Source organism: Erythranthe guttata, chromosome 14 (assembly GCF_056151865.1).
Source record: "Erythranthe guttata isolate IM_541 chromosome 14, IM_541, whole genome shotgun sequence".
In the NCBI taxonomy this organism is placed as follows: domain Eukaryota; kingdom Viridiplantae; phylum Streptophyta; class Magnoliopsida; order Lamiales; family Phrymaceae; genus Erythranthe; species Erythranthe guttata.
Window position 1 is genome coordinate 9,373,214 of NC_142546.1, and position 17,321 is coordinate 9,390,534.

General features: G+C 36.7%; 3 protein-coding genes across 5 annotated transcripts; 2 read left to right on the forward strand and 1 right to left on the reverse strand.

The window, feature by feature from the left end:
• The first annotated feature begins 1,666 nt into the window (after positions 1-1,666).
• Positions 1,667-6,574, forward strand: GPAT9 (glycerol-3-phosphate acyltransferase 9). Of its 2 annotated transcripts, XM_012978329.2 has the most exons (12): positions 1,667-2,079; positions 2,170-2,227; positions 2,723-2,841; positions 3,514-3,613; positions 4,031-4,126; positions 4,235-4,331; positions 4,767-4,854; positions 4,935-5,031; positions 5,387-5,472; positions 5,731-5,850; positions 5,970-6,068; positions 6,359-6,574. In XM_012978329.2, the coding sequence occupies exons 1-12, from the start codon at positions 1,973-1,975 to the stop codon at positions 6,402-6,404; spliced, it is 1,113 nt and encodes a 370-aa protein (XP_012833783.1). In that variant the 5' UTR covers positions 1,667-1,972; the 3' UTR covers positions 6,405-6,574. The 2 variants fall into 2 exon arrangements, with proteins under 2 accessions (XP_012833783.1, XP_088670775.1); XM_088814649.1 differs by lacking the exon at positions 6,359-6,574 and having other exon boundaries at positions 5,970-6,074.
• A 324-nt stretch (positions 6,575-6,898) lies between these two features.
• On the reverse strand, positions 6,899-9,938 carry LOC105954660 (isocitrate dehydrogenase [NAD] regulatory subunit 1, mitochondrial). Its single transcript, XM_012978331.2, has 4 exons — positions 9,241-9,938; positions 8,442-8,681; positions 7,660-7,738; positions 6,899-7,498 (listed from the first exon to the last, which is right to left on the reverse strand). The coding sequence occupies exons 1-4, from the start codon at positions 9,745-9,747 to the stop codon at positions 7,224-7,226; spliced, it is 1,101 nt and encodes a 366-aa protein (XP_012833785.2). The 5' UTR covers positions 9,748-9,938; the 3' UTR covers positions 6,899-7,223.
• Positions 9,939-11,294: 1,356 nt separating this feature from the next.
• LOC105954661 (ubiquitin domain-containing protein DSK2b) lies at positions 11,295-17,032 on the forward strand. Of its 2 annotated transcripts, none has more exons than XM_012978332.2 (8): positions 11,295-11,930; positions 13,537-14,295; positions 14,756-14,961; positions 15,044-15,157; positions 15,898-15,953; positions 16,215-16,243; positions 16,386-16,478; positions 16,598-17,032. In XM_012978332.2, the coding sequence occupies exons 1-8, from the start codon at positions 11,705-11,707 to the stop codon at positions 16,741-16,743; spliced, it is 1,629 nt and encodes a 542-aa protein (XP_012833786.2). In that variant the 5' UTR covers positions 11,295-11,704; the 3' UTR covers positions 16,744-17,032. The 2 variants fall into 2 exon arrangements, with proteins under 2 accessions (XP_012833786.2, XP_012833787.2); XM_012978333.2 differs by having other exon boundaries at positions 11,469-11,930; positions 13,537-14,286.
• Positions 17,033-17,321: the final 289 nt, after the last annotated feature.

Here is a 17,321-nt window from a genome sequence, read left to right on the forward strand (position 1 = left end):
AATATGGTTATTAATTGTATTTTAGGTGCAAATTGAAGAATTGACAACTTTTGGGGTGAAAACTGCAATTTCGGAGAAAAAGTGGGCCAAAAGTGAAAAAAGCAGAATTCTGGAGAATTAAAGGACCGCGCGGCCGTGCGGATTTTAGGCATAAATCTCACACGGCCGTCCGGATGGTCGAATTGGCGCAGTGAAGGAATCCTAATTACACAAGGAAACCCGCCCTATTATAGTTTTGCACCCTATTTAAAGGCCACAAGCACACAATTAGATATATCTTTTACCTTTTATCCTTGTTATTAGTTTTTAGTTTTTTTATCTTTTTTTTTACACGCAATCAAGGAGCAAGAACGAAGACGAAGACTTGACGACTCTTCATCATAGTTTTCCTCCTTTATTAGCTTTTATGGTTTTTCGTATTTTTATTATGCTTTCCGTAGAGAACATGCGTAGCTAAGTTTTTAATCTAGGATTTTGTTGGAACCCTATGTAGGGATTGCGAACCCTTTTTCTTGAGATTATGCAATTATGATTTTATGATTATTTCTTCTACTTGTTATGATTGTTAGTGCATGAACTTGATCAATTTATGTGCTTTATCTGTGATTATTGGGATTGACTCGACAGAGCTATTTTGATAATTAGACGGTAAGTAGAAGAGCCTTCGAGTAGTTTTCACCGGATGAGTGTGTCAATTGCATGTGGTGTCGTAGACATACAGATATCACCTTAGGTAGCCATTTACGAGACTTGTTAGTTAATGCTTTATTTATAATTGGTTTGCATAGACATATAGTGAATCGTTTATGAATAATAGACTCATAATACACGCGACAGCGGGTTATGAGTAAATTAGTGTCTCGGGTTAATAATCATGAATCATATATTTCATAATTGAGGGGTTTTGGGTGAGCAATTCTTGCATAGGGGGAAGATAAAATCCTAGGTCCGTTTTAATTGATATTTTCCCGTGTTATTTGCTTTCTTAATTAGTTTAGTTGTTTAATTGATTTAATTTGACAAACTTGCGTAGGCTGGATAAAAATCATAATTGTTAGAATTTGGTACTTAGCATTAGGTAATTTGCGTATTCCCTGTGGGATCGACATCCGACTCTCACGAGTCCACTTTATTACTTGTTTGCGATACGTGCACTTGCGTGTTGGTATTTAGCACCCAACAGTCTTCTTCGCCATTGGTGGAAGGTGACTACTGTTGGTGGTATACGATTTTGACGAGCGGAAGTTGACTAGAATTGCGGTTGTTTGGGTTGCTATCGACGAAGATGCCTAGCCTTCCTCGGTTGGGTTGCCGTTTCCGGTGAATCTCCGTAACGAGAAGATGGGTGCGATTTTTGCAGAGAGGAGGTTGATTTTTCGGGTGTTTTTTTGGTAGGTTTTGATAGTGGAGGGACGGTTGATTTGGAAATTGATTTTGAATTTTGTGTAATTCCGTATATGGGCTGGGTTTGGGGTTCAGATGTAATTTCGGGTTTTTTTGGGCTAGAGGTGTATCTCAAAGAAAGATTTTTAGGGGTGGACTTATGCCTATATATTTTAGATTCTAGTGGTGTATATCTAATGGACCCATTATGAAAATATTTTGTATAATTATATAAAAAAAGTTTGTCCAGAAAAATGAAAATGTTGAAGAACTCAAACATTTCGTTCCAATTTTGAAGATACTCTATAAAATTGGTTTGAAGAATTACGCTTTTATTAACGTTTCAGGCTGAAATCAGAGCCAAAAACCACGTGGCTTTGGATTGGGTGGGGACTTAATAGTTTTCTTGAACCAACCAACGCAAACACACACACACGCACTCTCTCTCTCCTTTCTTAATGTGCGCGCGTGGTGATACGAATATATGAGGAGTTGAACAGAGGAGGGCAAAACAATCACACGCACATCACACACACTCAGCGTATGTTTAAGCTTCACACTAGGTAGGTAACATTCGGGTAAAAGGAAGATGAGTAAGCTAAACACATCGAGCTCTGAATTGGATTTCGATCGCCCCAATATCGAAGACTATCTTCCTTCCGGATCCATTCAAGAGCCTCACGGCCAGCTCCGCCTGTAATTTTTTTCCCTTTTTCATTCCTCTCTCAATCTGCATGTCTAATTTTGTTTAAGCGTTTGAGGAGCTGTAATTTTTTTGGTTATTAGGCATGATTTGCTCGATATTTCACCGACTCTAACTGAGGCAGCTGGTGCAATTGTTGATGTAAGTCCCCATCCACCTCCCACCTCAATCGATTTTTGATGTTTTGTGTCTGATTTCAATTTGAGGATGTCATTTCTGCCTCTAGGATCGTTACAGTGCGAATGCAGATATAGTGAATTAGGGCAAGCAATTTTGTTATTCATATTAAACCAATTTTATGTCTTCTTTTTTTTTTTTTGTTTGCTGATTTGTCTCATGAATAGAAATTATAAACTTGAAGCATTATAATATTTTGATTTTCGGTGAATTGCTTTCCTAAACTTGAAATTTATGCATACACATATGTTAGACTAACAGTGAAATTTTGTTTGTGGGTGTGTGCATATCTCTTAATTTGTTTTCTACTAGTGTAGTAATATACTCTTTTTGTTGCATCTTTACAATTCCATATTCTCATTCCCTGTGGTTTAGTGGTATTTGTCAGTGTTGGCGCCCCTTGAAGAAAATGTCCTTGTAATTTTTATTCTTCTCTTCCTCATTCTTGCTGCATGACAGGACTCTTTCACAAGATGCTTCAAGTCAAATCCTCCAGAACCCTGGAACTGGAACATATACTTGTTTCCTTTGTGGTGCTTGGGTGTTGTTGTCAGATATGGGTTTCTTTTCCCATTAAGGTCGGTTTTTGTCCAATGCATACATGGATCGTTTTACAGATAGAAACTATTATGCATCTTTTGGCTTTATTCAGAGAGGATAGACCCGAATAGTCCTCCTTTCGTCAAGGATCAACAGCTTCTTGGCCTTTTTTTTTTCTAATTATGCAGCCACTAATTTTCCCCTCTTCTAAAATCTCTACAATATATGCAGAAATTTTTTTGCCTGTGACTTGTGGGTGCATGATATGACTCATAAAGGCTCTTAATCACTAGCTCGTGTATAATAAGAACTTTAGTTGTATATTTGTGCTTTCTACTCTCAGCTGAAAAGCATCAATTGGTCTGTGTTTATTCCATTTTTGTTTGGTGCCAGTAGTTCATTCTCTAAATTTAAGAATTTAGGTTATAGGGTTTTCTGGAATATTGTGCAAACCGCTGCTTGTGTGTTTGCATACCCATGTTTTTTTAATGTATCTTTATCTGCATATGCATCTCAATTTTGTTTATACCCTGGTATACATAGAGCTGCAGAAGTCTAACCATTCATTGAGCTCCATAAACATAAAGTACAAACATGAATCATGATGAGATCTTGCATATCTCTAGGATCTACTGGTGGAAGTAATTTAAATCTAGCATTGCCACTTATACCTTCCATACAAATATTGACTCATTTCAGTTCAAATTCAGGGTAATAGTATTGACAATAGGATGGATCGTATTTCTCTCATGCTATTTTCCTGTGCATTTCCTGTTAAAAGGGCATGACAAACTGAGAAAGAAATTAGAGGTATGATTGCTTAACTTTCTCCTTCAACCCAATTTATTGCATTATTATTTTCATGAAAAAGATATATGCTTCTCCCTTTCATTGGATGTAAGCCTCATCATTCATTTGCCTTCTATTCGTTAGTATTTTCTTAGTAACTTATGAGTTGTGGAGAGAGTAGCCTCATTTTCCAATATGGATCTAGGCAACATGACACACTGAGAAAAGTTACTCCAGGTAGCTGGATAGAGATTAGAATTCATATTTGAGGAAAAAAAAAAGGATTGAATATGGAGAGTATGTACTGCCCTTATGAGAGAAATATGAAATTGTTAGTTGTGGGTGTTATTATTAATTAGTTGTTCTCTGCAGAAGATAAATCATACATGCCATAGGCTGCCTTTTGTGACTGTCTGATATTGTTTATTTTCTCATCAGAGAGGTCTAGTGGAGTTGATTTGCAGTTTTTTCGTTGCATCATGGACTGGGGTTGTCAAGTACCACGGTCCACGTCCCAGCATGCGGCCTAAGCAGGTTGGACTGTGTGTATGGGTTATAACAATTTAGTTTTATGTACAATTCACTGGGATAGCTCCTATATTCGTACGTTTACATTTACTTTTTCTGAAATGGAATGTGCAGGTTTTTGTGGCTAATCACACATCCATGATTGATTTCATTGTTTTGGAACAAATGTGTGCATTTGCAGTGATTATGCAGAAGCATCCTGGGTGGGTTGGTGAGTGCTTTTTGTACCATACATCAAACAGTGGCTGTTAAAGCATTTCTGGACTTCTGGACTGAATTATTGTCATTTTGAATGCATAATCCTTTAGATTATTTATTGTTTAGAAACTTTGACAGAACAAATCTCTCTCTTTTAGGGACTCTAAATGTTAAGCTATCTTATTTTCTATCTTCACGAGACAGAAACTATGGGACTAAATGGGGTTGTATTTCTTTTTCATGAAGTAATTATTGGATTAATAGGATTTGAAAAGAAAAGTTTTTTGCTCATATTTTGTGGAAGTTTAATAATCTTGTTTGATTCAGTGCTAGTGAGAAATTTTAGATGGAATTTGATGGCTATAATTGAATTGGAATTTCTTTAGGTGCCAGTTGTTTGTTTCTCTAGTATTTGGTTTGCTGATCTTATTTTGTCATTCATGTAAAGGATTACTGCAGAGCACTATTTTGGAAAGTCTAGGATGTATCTGGTTCAACCGCTCAGAGTCCAAGGATCGTGAAATTGTTGCAAGAAAGTATGTTTTACTCTAAATGGCTTAAGTTTTTCCAAATCTATCCTTTTCTTTACTCTGGTTTTTTTGGTGATCTTTTCCAGGCTACGAGAACATGTCCATGGGGTTGATAATAATCCTCTTCTTATATTCCCTGAAGGAACTTGTGTAAATAACCACTACACTGTGATGTTTAAGAAGGTATCCGCTTATTCACATGCATTGTAAAGTTAAAATTTGTGAGTTTTGTTTCCCGACAATGGACAAATCTGTTATGTCATCCTTTCTCATATAACAACGAACATTTTGACCTTGCGTATGCTAATTGCACCATACCATAGTAGTGGACTCTCCTTAAACATATCCAATGTTGAATAGAATTTTTTTTAGTAAAAGTTTATGTTACAGTAGAGAAGTTGGTAACAGTGGACATTTAATTTATGCAAATTACTTTGAAACGTCGATGCTTGATGATTGTGTAATTGTTGGTTTTTTTCCTTTCACTATCAGATCAATTTTGTTTTGTTATCTTATCTTATTCTCCTATGGTGAGTAGGGTGCATTTGAACTTGGCTGTACCGTATGTCCAATTGCAATCAAGTATAACAAGATTTTTGTCGATGCCTTCTGGAACAGCCGAAAGTAAGTTTTGTCATTGTTCTGCTTCTATGCCGATAATACTTGTTCCATTTTCACTATAAATATATATACCAATTTGGTTACTCAGCAGCGTTTTGAAGTGCTTTTGATATGGCTGAACTTGGTTTCTGTGGAATATTCTTCTGTTGATTGCTTTGTGTTGTGGGTTAATGAAAATGTACCTTGCAAATCGGTGCCAAGAAAAACTCTTTTCATCTGTCAAGGACCCATTAAAAGTCATGCTTAAAACCTTGTTTGCAGGCAATCCTTCACAACACATTTGTTGCAGCTTATGACATCATGGGCTGTTGTTTGTGATGTTTGGTACTTGGAGCCTCAGAATCTGAAACCTGGGGAAACTGCAATCGAATTTGCTGAGAGGTATTTACCGTTTTGTCAATACATGAATGCTAGTGGGTGTTCCTAAACCAAATTTGGAAATGGACTTTTTTTTTTTTAAACTAAAATAAAAGGAGCACTCAATGTGATGTTTCTTTCAGGGTGAGGGACATTATTTCTGTGCGAGCAGGTCTTAAGAAGGTGCCATGGGATGGGTATTTGAAGTACTCTCGCCCCAGTCCAAAGCATCGTGAACGCAAGTAAGCTTTTTGTCTGCCCGATCTTTTTCGTTTTCCCATCATAATCTTCCATGTACCGCGCAGAATTTGACTAATGTTTTGTAGTAATTGCCAAATTTTTGTTTTCTTGATGTTTGAACTTTGAATCTGTTGATTTTACTTTCTGGTATCAAACTTCCCCATTTGGCTATGCTTTGATGGTAGAATTTCTGGCAAGTTGTCTGTTTAATTAGTCGATTTTCATACCCAATAAATTGAGTAATTGACCACACACAACCTCTCTCATATGTCTCTATTGTATGCATTTGCAGGCAAGAAAGCTTTGCGGAATCAGTTCTACGTCGCCTGGAAGAGTAATAGATTGAGATACATAATAGTAATAATAATATATTTTGTTGTTTATTGTCCTTCGTTTGTTAGCTGTTTCATATTTCAACATACTGCTACGAAGAACATTTCATTTCCTCATTTCTTTACCTCGTTATGGAGGAAAACATTTCATAAAGTGTTTCAAATTAGTTTGTCAACTAACTTTGTCAATATTAAAGCTGAACATTCCAGACCTTTTGAATTTGAAGAAAATAAACATAATGGTTGTTTATATTTTGAGGGGAAAAATACTATTACATCGAATCAAGAAAAGGTATTTCAGAAAAATAATTGGAAAACCAAATTGATGTTTTTCTGGTGTGTTGCAGTGAAGACATGATACCTCGACGTGTTGAACATTTTTTTTTATTCAAACTGCTATAAAAAAAACCCGAAGCCGTTAATATTTTATATGCAAAGCTAACTTGATTAAGGTAGTGCAGTTATGATGATGTGTATTGACAAGCAACAAAAACCAAGGATACCAGTCAGAAGTGTCCTGTCTATTTTCAATTCATAAGTTCCAGAAACTGTCTGACAAATTCATCATAAATTAAAAAAAAAAATGAATGGCATCAGTATGCAAATCCAAATTTTGGACATTACACAAAACCAAAGTCTTCCAATGAACTCCAAATTTTCCTTGATTCTTATTCTACTGTACCGTAAGTGAGAAGACTCACCATCATTATTTGACCTAGGATATAGTATTCCGTGGTCGGCACAAAAATCAACTGGTGAAATAAAGAATCATTACAAAAAGGATGCTTTCAAATGTACTATGTCGTCCAGAAATCACACAGAATCTCAGTCAAGATTTGCAATGACAGCATCCACAACTTCTTGGGTTGTACTTTCTCCACCGAGATCTTTTGTTCGGTATTTACCATCTGCTATGACACGTTTTACCGCAGTTTCTAGTCGATCCGCAAACGAAGGAAATTGCAAGTGTCTGAGCATCATAGCTGAAGAAAGAAGCAAAGCCACTGGATTTGCTGTCTTTTGCTCCAGTAATTTCTCATTTCCTACATTACCAGCAGAAGCACCTTGCTCGAAAATGGCATGATCAGCCCCCACATTCCCTGAAAGTCAGAAGATATGAGCATCAAAATATGACGTAATTGAAAAAAATGAGAGTTATGAAAATGGTATCTCAACTTATGAGATGAGGCGACATAGTCTCTTTCATATCCACAAATGGAAAAAAAGAAGAAATTGTAAAAACTATTGACGATATATATACCTCCAGGCATGACACCAGTTCCCCCAGCAATACCAGCAGCTGTATTTGCAACCAGATTCCCATAAAGATTGGGCGTCACCTGCAAATTAAGTAGGCACAAGGAAAAGAAACTTAATGGACAAAACCGATAGGATCGTGCCCAAAAAAAAAAAAAAAAAACAAATTAGAGAGGCAAGGAAGTCTTATAGCATTTATGAAGCCTTCATTTGATTTGTATGGTTAACCCAAATATTCATTCTTTTTATTTAACAGAGAAACTAAGGAAACAGATGATCACGGTACAAAGATTCATGGCCAGTACTTACATAAGAGAACTGTAGGGGAAACATCAAATATGATGATAAAGTAGATGGGATCTTTGTTTGATTGATAATGAATAATGGGCATGGATTGGCTGTTTTGTGCTTCATCATATCATCGATATACCTATAGCTCCACGAATTGGTTGCCAAGGATAGAAGCTGAAGCAATCAATACAAAGGACCAACTTCTATTTGGAAGCATCTCAGTATAATGTGCCTAAAGACTTTCAGATAATACTTAATCCTCACTTAATCATATGTGGAACTTTTGAGCCATAAATGAAGGATAGAGAAAATTTCCTCATTTTGCAAGAAAAAAGATCTCATCTTTTCCAGTCCTAAATCCTAATAATAGGAGTTAATGTTTTTTATCCTCTACATCATTAGTGTGACAACAAGAAGGTTATATTACCATCAGGAAGACAGAAAATTAATACAGTGCCCATAAAATGAAAAACACAAGCTACTTTGGTCCCTTACCATAACATCAAACTGTTCTGGCTTAGAAACAAGTTGCATCGAGCAGTTATCCACGATCATCTCATTGTACTGGATACTGGGGTACTTGCTAGCAATTTCACGACATGATTCTAAAAATAAACCATCTGCAAGCTTCATAATATTTGCTTTATGCACAGCAGTCACCTTCTTCCGGTTGTTGAGATAGGCATACTCAAAAGCATATTTTGCAATTCGTTCAGAACAGAACTTTGTTATAACCTATCAAAAAATGGGATACATTAGAACATAATCACCATAGAAGTCTCTGATAGTCTAAGTACGGATTAAAAGGAAAAAAAAAAGATGAAGGTTTCAAAGGCAGCAACAGTGTAAGGTTGAGAACCATAGAGGTTTTCAAATAAAAACATAAGCAGAATTCACCAATAAGATATTATTCATCTCCAACCTTATACAATTGGATAGGATCAGGAGGGATGACATACTTGAATATTTGTTCTAACGCATCTATCTACTTTCACAAGTACATGCAAGAGTATGAAACAACATATAAAAACATGTTATTGAATGTTCATTTAGTTTACGAAGTAAGAGGGAAGCAAAAATATGAAAGGGGATAAATGTAAGCATTTCCAATGTTTCTGCAGCTCCCATCAATTCCGCTGTTAACATCTTGCATCACACAATAGAGGAATGCATCTAATACTTGTATAAATGCACTCTAAAAAACCAAAACATAAATAAAAAACATAAGAAATCTAGAAATCAACACTAGCACATAGCAAAAGAAAACATAAATATAAAACGAAATACAAAACACCTTGAGGCTTTCTACAACTCCAGGAACAACCTCGTGCTCGAGGCCAGAGTATTCGCCCTCGGTATTCTCCCGAATCACAACAATATCAACGTTATCGTGGCGAGTGGGGAGTCCTTGGAGGTTAAAGCAATGAACGAGGGATGCATAAAGATCGAGCTCCTTCCTCAACATCACATTCAGCGAGCTCACACCTCCTCCCATGGGTGTTTTCAGCCCGCCCTTGAGACAAACCTTATTATTCTTAATCGAATCGATCACCTCCTGAGGGACGGCCTTCATATCACCATAGACATCGTATTTCTCGAAGAAGACAGGCGCGTGCATAGCCTCCATAACCTGCACCACCGCGCCCGTGACGAGTGGTCCGACGCCGTCTCCGGGTATAAGGGTGACCGCGCGTGGGGTGCCATCGCCGGGTCGAGGCATGTAGGTTACAGATCGGGTCGTGGTTGTTTGTCGGACGCCGGAGAGGACCTGCTTAAGGATCGGAATTGTTCGTCGCGACATTTTGACTTGGGAAACAAATCCCCGTTGGAAATTAGGGTTAGATGGAAATTAGGGTTGGATTGATTGGGCTGTGATTGCAACGGTGGCGGTGGAATTTCAAGGAGAAAGAAGAAGAAGAAGGGAAGGAGAAAAGAAATACAATAAAAGGGGATTTTAAAAGGCGGGTATCCCTTATTTCCTATTATTGCAATGATGCCTCTATACTTTATTAATATTATATTTTGACTTCAATAATAATGATGTAGAATGTGTAGTAGATGGGCCACTTGGTTTTGGCCCTTAGGCTATATAAAAATAAGTCTTGACCAAAACTCAGTGCCTCAATCATCAATCAAAGCGTTATGTTTCAATAATGCTCAAAATATTATATTGACTGTTTAATCTTTAATTTTAGGGGATTTAAGATATACGTCCCTGGTGAGAAAACATATTAGAACTAAATGACAAGTCTAACTAAACATTAGCTTCACATCCTTTATAAAATCCATTCCAATAATGCCCCCACATACAAAAAATAAATATGCACCTAGCAATATTTAAACTGTATTTATCATTTTTTTTCGCATCTAGCATTTTTGTTATTATTTTTTTTCGTGGAACAATTTTTTTTTTTTTTTGCATTTTCGTATATTTTCCTTTTTTTCTATATAATATTGAAAATTATAATTTTATTTTTATTTTTTCGGCCGTGGTCTTCTATAGAAAACCGTAGTAGTCTGTAGTCATGTATATAGACACGCGTAAGAAACTGTAGTAATCCGTAGTCACGTATTTTTAAAACCCTAATTCCTCCTTCGAACCCTAGCCGTCATACACCATAGACACCATAGATACTCATAGACATATATAGACATGAAATCGAAAAATCTTAGATCCGCCCCACCAAACCGTAGATCTCCTCCACCAAACCCTTGATCTGCGACACCAACATCACCACGCCACGCACCCACGCTGCCATAACCCCCCCAACGGCGAGCGCCACCGACACCATCCCCTCAACCCTGAATAGTGGCGTGAATTGTTTTATGGGATAAATTAGTCAAATAGCCATTCAGCTCGTCCTCTGATTGAATAAGATATATGTTTTAAACTGAATCATTAAGCACTTAACCATTTGATTCAGATGTCCAAACCAAACGTGCTGAACACAAAAAACGCTGGCCGAATCAGGAACTGCTGCCATTCAGAGATCATTCGGACCAATCAAATAATGCCTAACTCTTGAGTCGGAGTATTGGCTCTAATGGGCCATATTAAATAGATTAAGCCCATTAAGTAATTTTCTAATAGATATGTTATGACTTGGGCTTAATGGGGTAACACAAATTAACAGAACAATAATTAATTCACCTATTGAATCGGCCCAATAGGTATTATATTCATTAACAAAATAATGCGATTCATTAATTATTATCACAATTCAAATCCAATACACCAAAACCCGAGACATCGTGTAGCACACGCGAGTGACATGGGAACCAATTGTGGATGAGGTGGCGCCCGTGGCGGGTCTTTATTAGTCGGATGTTAATTTGTGAGCTGGTTTGTTTCTATGAAATTACATTTTTATCCTGAAGGAGGAGGTGGCCACGTGGCGGTGTCCCATTTGTTACTGGAAACAAGTAGGGAGTTGCAATAAAACAACCGACTCTTTAATTTTAATTTTAATTTTAATTTTAATTTTTCTTGTATAAAAAGTTATGTCGAGGATGAAGAGGACTGACAATACGGTATTCTCATTCCCCATTTTGACCTTACCTCAAAATTTCTGTAAAACTAAATTGTATTATTCTTCCTCCCCTCCCGTATAGTAAGTAATATCTAATATATTATATTAACCTGTATCATTCATCATAATTTGTATAGAATCTGCATCTGTTTTTCCCTTTACCAATTCTCTAGGGCAAGGGTTTTTGATTGATTGATTGATTGATTGTATTTATCGAGATAATAATCAATGGGTGCGGAAGGTGAGTCTAGCGTGAATCTCGGTGGGGCTGAGCCGGTGAATGTAAATATTCGATGCTCCAACGGCTCTAAATTTTCCGTCAATACGAGCCTCGAATTGACGGTGGCGGATTTCAAAGGTTTGTTGGCGCAGAATTGCGATGTCCCAGCTGAACAGCAGCGTTTGATTTACAAAGGCCGGATCCTCAAGGACGACCAAACCCTAGTCAGCTATGGTACACTATTTCCCGTTGAACTTTTCTTTTTTGATTTTTCGTCTGTTTATTTGTGGGGTTTCAAAATTCGGATTTTTTTGCTAATGCATTGTCTATTTTATCTCGAAGACTCTGAAATAATTGATACTGCAAGTTTTTGAATGTTTATGATGATTCCTATGCTTGGGGCATACTTTGTGCTTTTTTGTTTGCTGACCAGATTCTAATCTGGTTATCTGCCCTTATTTTTACAACGACTAGCTGGTATATGTCACTGGAATCTGGAGAAGTTTTCTTTTAATAGCAGTTAGCAAACTGCTTTTTTGTTCAAAGCATTATAGAAAAATCAAGTACCGTAAGTTGGACAATTAAATAAATCTGACTGTTGGCTGCAATCATGGAGAAAATTGAACGACATGGTTAAGTTATTTTCTATTTCTGCGTTCGTGTCTCTAAAGACTGACAAGAAGCATATAGATATCATATCATATCATTTTGTCTGTTTTAAGAAAATATGTGTTATTTTTTGGATGTGCGATCGTTCGATTTTCCTGGAAACTGTGAAATTGAATTTTTGTGCCACGTGGCAGCATTTAAATGTATCGCGTGATGTTTCATCTATAAGTTGATACCATATATGTTCTCTCTAATCCGCGTAGAACACATGTATGATTGAGACACTACGTGGACAGAATCATTAACTTCTTTGAGTAATCAAAAGTCAAAACAATATCAAATTACGAGGGCTCCTCTCTGGTATATACTTGTCAATGTTGTTGGACACGTCTGTAAACAACGTAAGATGAACATTATTTTTATTGTTATTGTTGTTAGTATTATTTCGCTATGTTGTAAAGACACTTCTTATGAGGCAATATCTAATATTATTGATTTCATGTGTTTGCATGTGCTATTAGGATGGCAAAATAAGACGTATCATTAAATGTGTTGCCATGTGAAGAGCTATATATAAAGAACCGAAATCAGATTTCAGTGTTAAGACATATGTAATTTTAAGCCTTGCTATAATGTACATTTAATTTCTGCGTCAATGTGATCGACTCTTCTATTGCATTGCACATAGCAAGCGGGCATTCGAATCTGCAACCGCATGAAGTCATTATGTATAAAGTTTACAAGAATATTTATTGGTTACTCTTTATAATCATCTGGTCCATCTATCTTCTTATTGAGGATTCTTTATCCTGTACAATTATTGATGGAATGCAAATGATGCAATTGTTATTAACGATTCATTTAAAATTCACAGCATTCATCATCAATGACGGATTGATATAATTGCTGTGTAGTAATAACTAGCAAGATCATGGGCTGTTTTCTCATTAATTGTGGTCCGTTGGTTTTAGAAACTCATTGCAATGAACATGCCTTTCTACTTGAGATCAAGACTAGTAGATTAAATTTTCTTGCTCAAAGTTTTGCTTCTTTTAGTGTCTATTTTATATTGTTTCTGTACTTGAGTTCAACTATGTGAGTGTATATATTGGTAAATTTGGAACTTACAGTATGAGAAAGTGTCATAGTTGTCGATGGTCCTAAATAATTGTTAAACTCCCTTCCTCAGCTTCCTTTCCTTTGATTATGGTTTTTTTCTTTTCTTAAATAGGTTTGCAGGCAGATCACACGGTTCACATGGTTCGTGGTTTTACTTCAGCGGCAACTCCTCCTTCTGCTGCTCCTGCAAGTGCTGGGAACACCAACAGTGTCCCTGCTGTTACACCAGGTGGGAGTCCTGGAGTGGCTGGAGTGGCTGGAGCAGGTGCATCCCTATTTCCGGGTCTCAATTTAGGAGCACTTGGTGGCGCTGGGGCGTCTGGACTATTTGGAGCTGGACTTCCCGAGTTTGATCAAATGCAGCAACAACTAACTCAGAACCCTAACATGATGAGAGATATAATGAACATGCCTGCGATTCAGAGCCTAATGAACAATCCTGAGATCATGCGTAGCTTGATTATGAGTAATCCTCAGATGCGTGAAGTTATTGAACGGAACCCAGAACTTGGTCATATTCTAAATGATCCCAGCATCCTCCGCCAGACACTAGAAGCCACAAGGAACCCGGAGCTAATGCGTGAGATGATGCGGAACACTGACAGGGCAATGAGCAACATTGAATCTTCTCCTGAAGGATTTAACATGCTTAGGCGTATGTATGAAAATGTCCAAGAACCCCTTTTGAATGCAACAAATATGGGTGGTGGCGCTGCCACTGATGCAGGATCAAATCCATTTGCAGCTCTGTTGGGAAATCAGGGTGGTACCCAAACCAGAGATGGATCTAATGTTTCTGGTGGACCTGAAATGACCAATGAGACCACTGTCCCAAACAGTAATCCACTTCCCAACCCATGGGGTAATACTGGTGAGATTAGAACTGTTTAAAAGGCTTCATACTGTTTACTCTCATGTGTGGCCCAATTATAGAATTGTATATTCTATTCTTTGACTAGTTTCTTCGAGATGCATTTATAATCAAGGCCAACTTCTGATTGCAATTCGTGATTTTTTTCTTTTTTTTTTGTTTCAATCTGCCATTCCCCTTTTTTGGTGTTAGGTATTGGATAAATTCATCTTAATACTCCCCTTTACATTTTCTGGTCCTGGGGTCTGCTAATACTGAACAAAATGTCTTAGTCTCGCCAGAGAGGCGACTGGTTATTTATTTATACAATTGAATCCTTCAAGTTGATGTATGCTCATTTTAGATTCATTTTTCTTAAGAAGTCTAGTTTTTGCAACTTTGTCTTGTTATTTATGAAACTCATTTTCAATTCTTATCCGTTTTGGTTCTGAAACACTTTCCGTTCATTTCTGGTATTTAGGAGGTTCTCAAACAAATAATGCTACAAGATCTATCCCAACTGGCGATGCAAGAATACCATCTGTTGCCGGATTAGGAGGACTCGGTCTTCCTGAATTAGAGCGTATGGGCATGCCAGATTCCTCTGCTTTTAGTCAGTTATTGCAAAATCCAGCCATAGCACAGATGACGCAAAGCTTGCTTTCTGATCCTCAATACATGGAACAAGTAATAGTTAAATTGCAGGGGTAACTTATTTTGTATTGTTGCTTTGACTATATTTTATACTGAGATTACAATTTCATCGTAGATCATGGGCCTTAATCCTCAATATCGAAGCATGCTTGATTCGAATCCTCAATTAAGAGAAATGATGCAAAATCCAGAAATTCTTAGAGAGTTGACCTCACCATCTACTATGCAGGTACCCACTCTGCAGGTCTACTTTTTTCTGTCAAGTTCTCTGAAATATGTGTTTCTGTGGTAGCATCATGATTTTTTTACAAACCAAATTCTCTATTTACTGAGTTAGCTTATTTCATAATGTTGTTTCTTGCGTTGATAAGACCTACTTGGAAAATCTATCAGATTTTTATGTTAATCTATTTCAATTGAGCCTCAATATTAAGGAGGGTCATTCCACAACTGCATGGTGTAGGTATTTTTTCTTACATACAAATATGCTCATCGGGATATTATACATTTGTTGTAGTATATGACAATTAAAACTGCCTTTACAAAAAAATATCTTGCCCGGAAATATTTGTTAGTAATATGACATGCGAGTAGTGTAAGCCAGAAATTTTACACTATGATTGGCAATTATATTGACACCACCACAGTTTGAATTTTTCTACATAGAATTAATGATTCAGTTACATCATGAACAATTTCCAGAATAAGAAACGACTTGATTCACCAGAATCAATCCAGGAATTTTTTTATATCGGTGTCTCTTGTTGAGTAGTGACTGTTTTTAGAACTTGCTAAGACATCGCTAATGTCACCATTCACATTTCAGCTTATTAAATGGCTGTGGTAACATAGGATTTGCACTATAATAGTCCTAACTGTTCAGGGATGCCTTTTTCTTTGAATACATCATATAAACCCATGACATACATTAACCTTTTTCTTACCAACTTGTCAAATTTTTTTTGTCAGCAAATGATGGCTTTGCAGCAACAACTTTCGCAACTTGGTGGACAGCAACCAACCCTGTGAGTGAGAATGCGTTTGATATTGTAAATATTTTACATGGCAGTAACCTACTTGATATTTAAATTTATATTTTTAAATATGATACATTTGCTGGTGCAATATTCTAGACCACCTATCTGTAAATGCCCTTTCATCGGACTTTGAACTGCTATTTATACTTTCGGTACATAGATAGATTATTCCCAGCAACTCTTTTTTACGATTTGTTAGAATCTATAATGCATTTTATGACCCTTTGTCTTAATCTGCTGCTGTTGCAGGGATGGATCTCAGACTGGTCAGGGAAGAGGTATGAGTCAACATAAAGTGGGAGATAAAAAAGAAAAGGGAAAATTTAATCCGACACAAATACATTATGATTTCTTGTTAGTTTGAATAACCTAGATTATGGCATCATCACATTCCCCATTGCTATATTTTGATGTTTGCAGGTACCCAAAATAATGCAGGATTGAGCATGTTGATGAATATGTTTGGTGGACTTGGAGCTGGTGGCGGTTTGAATGTTCCAAACGCTTCTAATGGTTATAACTTGAAACTCTAGCAACTAATTTCTTTTATTCTTTAAAAAACAGTATTATTCCGGTTTGTGTGATAGTATATAATATTAATGTGTGGAACTTTGTTTGGTATGTTGATGCAGTGGCACCAGAGGAACTGTATGCAACTCAGCTGTCACAACTGCGGGAGATGGGTTTCTTTGACACACAAGAGAACATCAGAGCATTGAGAGCTACATCAGGAAATGTTCATGCAGCTGTTGAACGACTCTTGGGAGGAAACCCTTGACCGTAAAAAAAAATAAAAGAAAAAAAAACTAGTCATTAAGAGCCCTTATTTATATATTTACAACGTACGTACATTAGACTGCCTTCACCTATCAACTCAACCGGCGTGATAATAAAACATTGTGGTGCATTAATTCACTTAGCTTGTTCTTTCTCTATGTTAAAGGCTGTCGTCTGTCTGTCTATTTAAACTTGCTCGGATTAAGAATGGGGTTTCTTTAAGATGAGAAAATGTATACAAAAAATCTTTTAATTTACTTTTGTGGAAATGTGTTGGTATTTATTTTCCATTGGAGATGCCCAGACACTGATTTGTCAAAGCACATATGTATGTATTATTACTAGTTCCATATTTGTTGATGCACATGAATCATGATGTATATATATGCTGTGGCAGTAGTTTTTGAGGAGGTACTACAAGTTGGAGAAAAGATTAATGGTTCGATGATGATACATTTTGACATGTCCATACAATTGAATTTGAATTACGGCCAAAATTATTCTGCCATTGAGATACATTATTTGTTACAACTAACACATAAAAACTCGGGACTTGGACCTAACTGATTATTTTTTATA

Bases quoted from the DNA above. Each gene is read 5' to 3' on its own strand.
- GPAT9 (XM_012978329.2), top strand. From the start codon at position 1,973: ATGAGTAAGCTAAACACATCGAGCTCTGAATTGGATTTCGATCGCCCC. The intron at 4,332-4,766 runs GTGAGTGCTTTT...ATTCATGTAAAG, and splicing joins GAAGCATCCTGGGTGGGTTG to GATTACTGCAGAGCACTATT. The intron at 5,032-5,386 runs GTATCCGCTTAT...TATGGTGAGTAG, and splicing joins ACACTGTGATGTTTAAGAAG to GGTGCATTTGAACTTGGCTG.
- LOC105954660 (XM_012978331.2), bottom strand. From the start codon at position 9,747: ATGTCGCGACGAACAATTCCGATCCTTAAGCAGGTCCTCTCCGGCGTC. The intron at 8,682-9,240 runs GTGTTTTGTATT...ATTTTTTGATAG, and splicing joins GAGTTGTAGAAAGCCTCAAG to GTTATAACAAAGTTCTGTTC. The intron at 7,499-7,659 runs GTATATATATCG...TCTGACTTTCAG, and splicing joins AACTGGTGTCATGCCTGGAG to GGAATGTGGGGGCTGATCAT.
- LOC105954661 (XM_012978332.2), top strand. From the start codon at position 11,705: ATGGGTGCGGAAGGTGAGTCTAGCGTGAATCTCGGTGGGGCTGAGCCG. The intron at 11,931-13,536 runs GTACACTATTTC...TTTCTTAAATAG, and splicing joins CCAAACCCTAGTCAGCTATG to GTTTGCAGGCAGATCACACG. The intron at 14,962-15,043 runs GTAATAGTTAAA...ATTTCATCGTAG, and splicing joins ATCCTCAATACATGGAACAA to ATCATGGGCCTTAATCCTCA.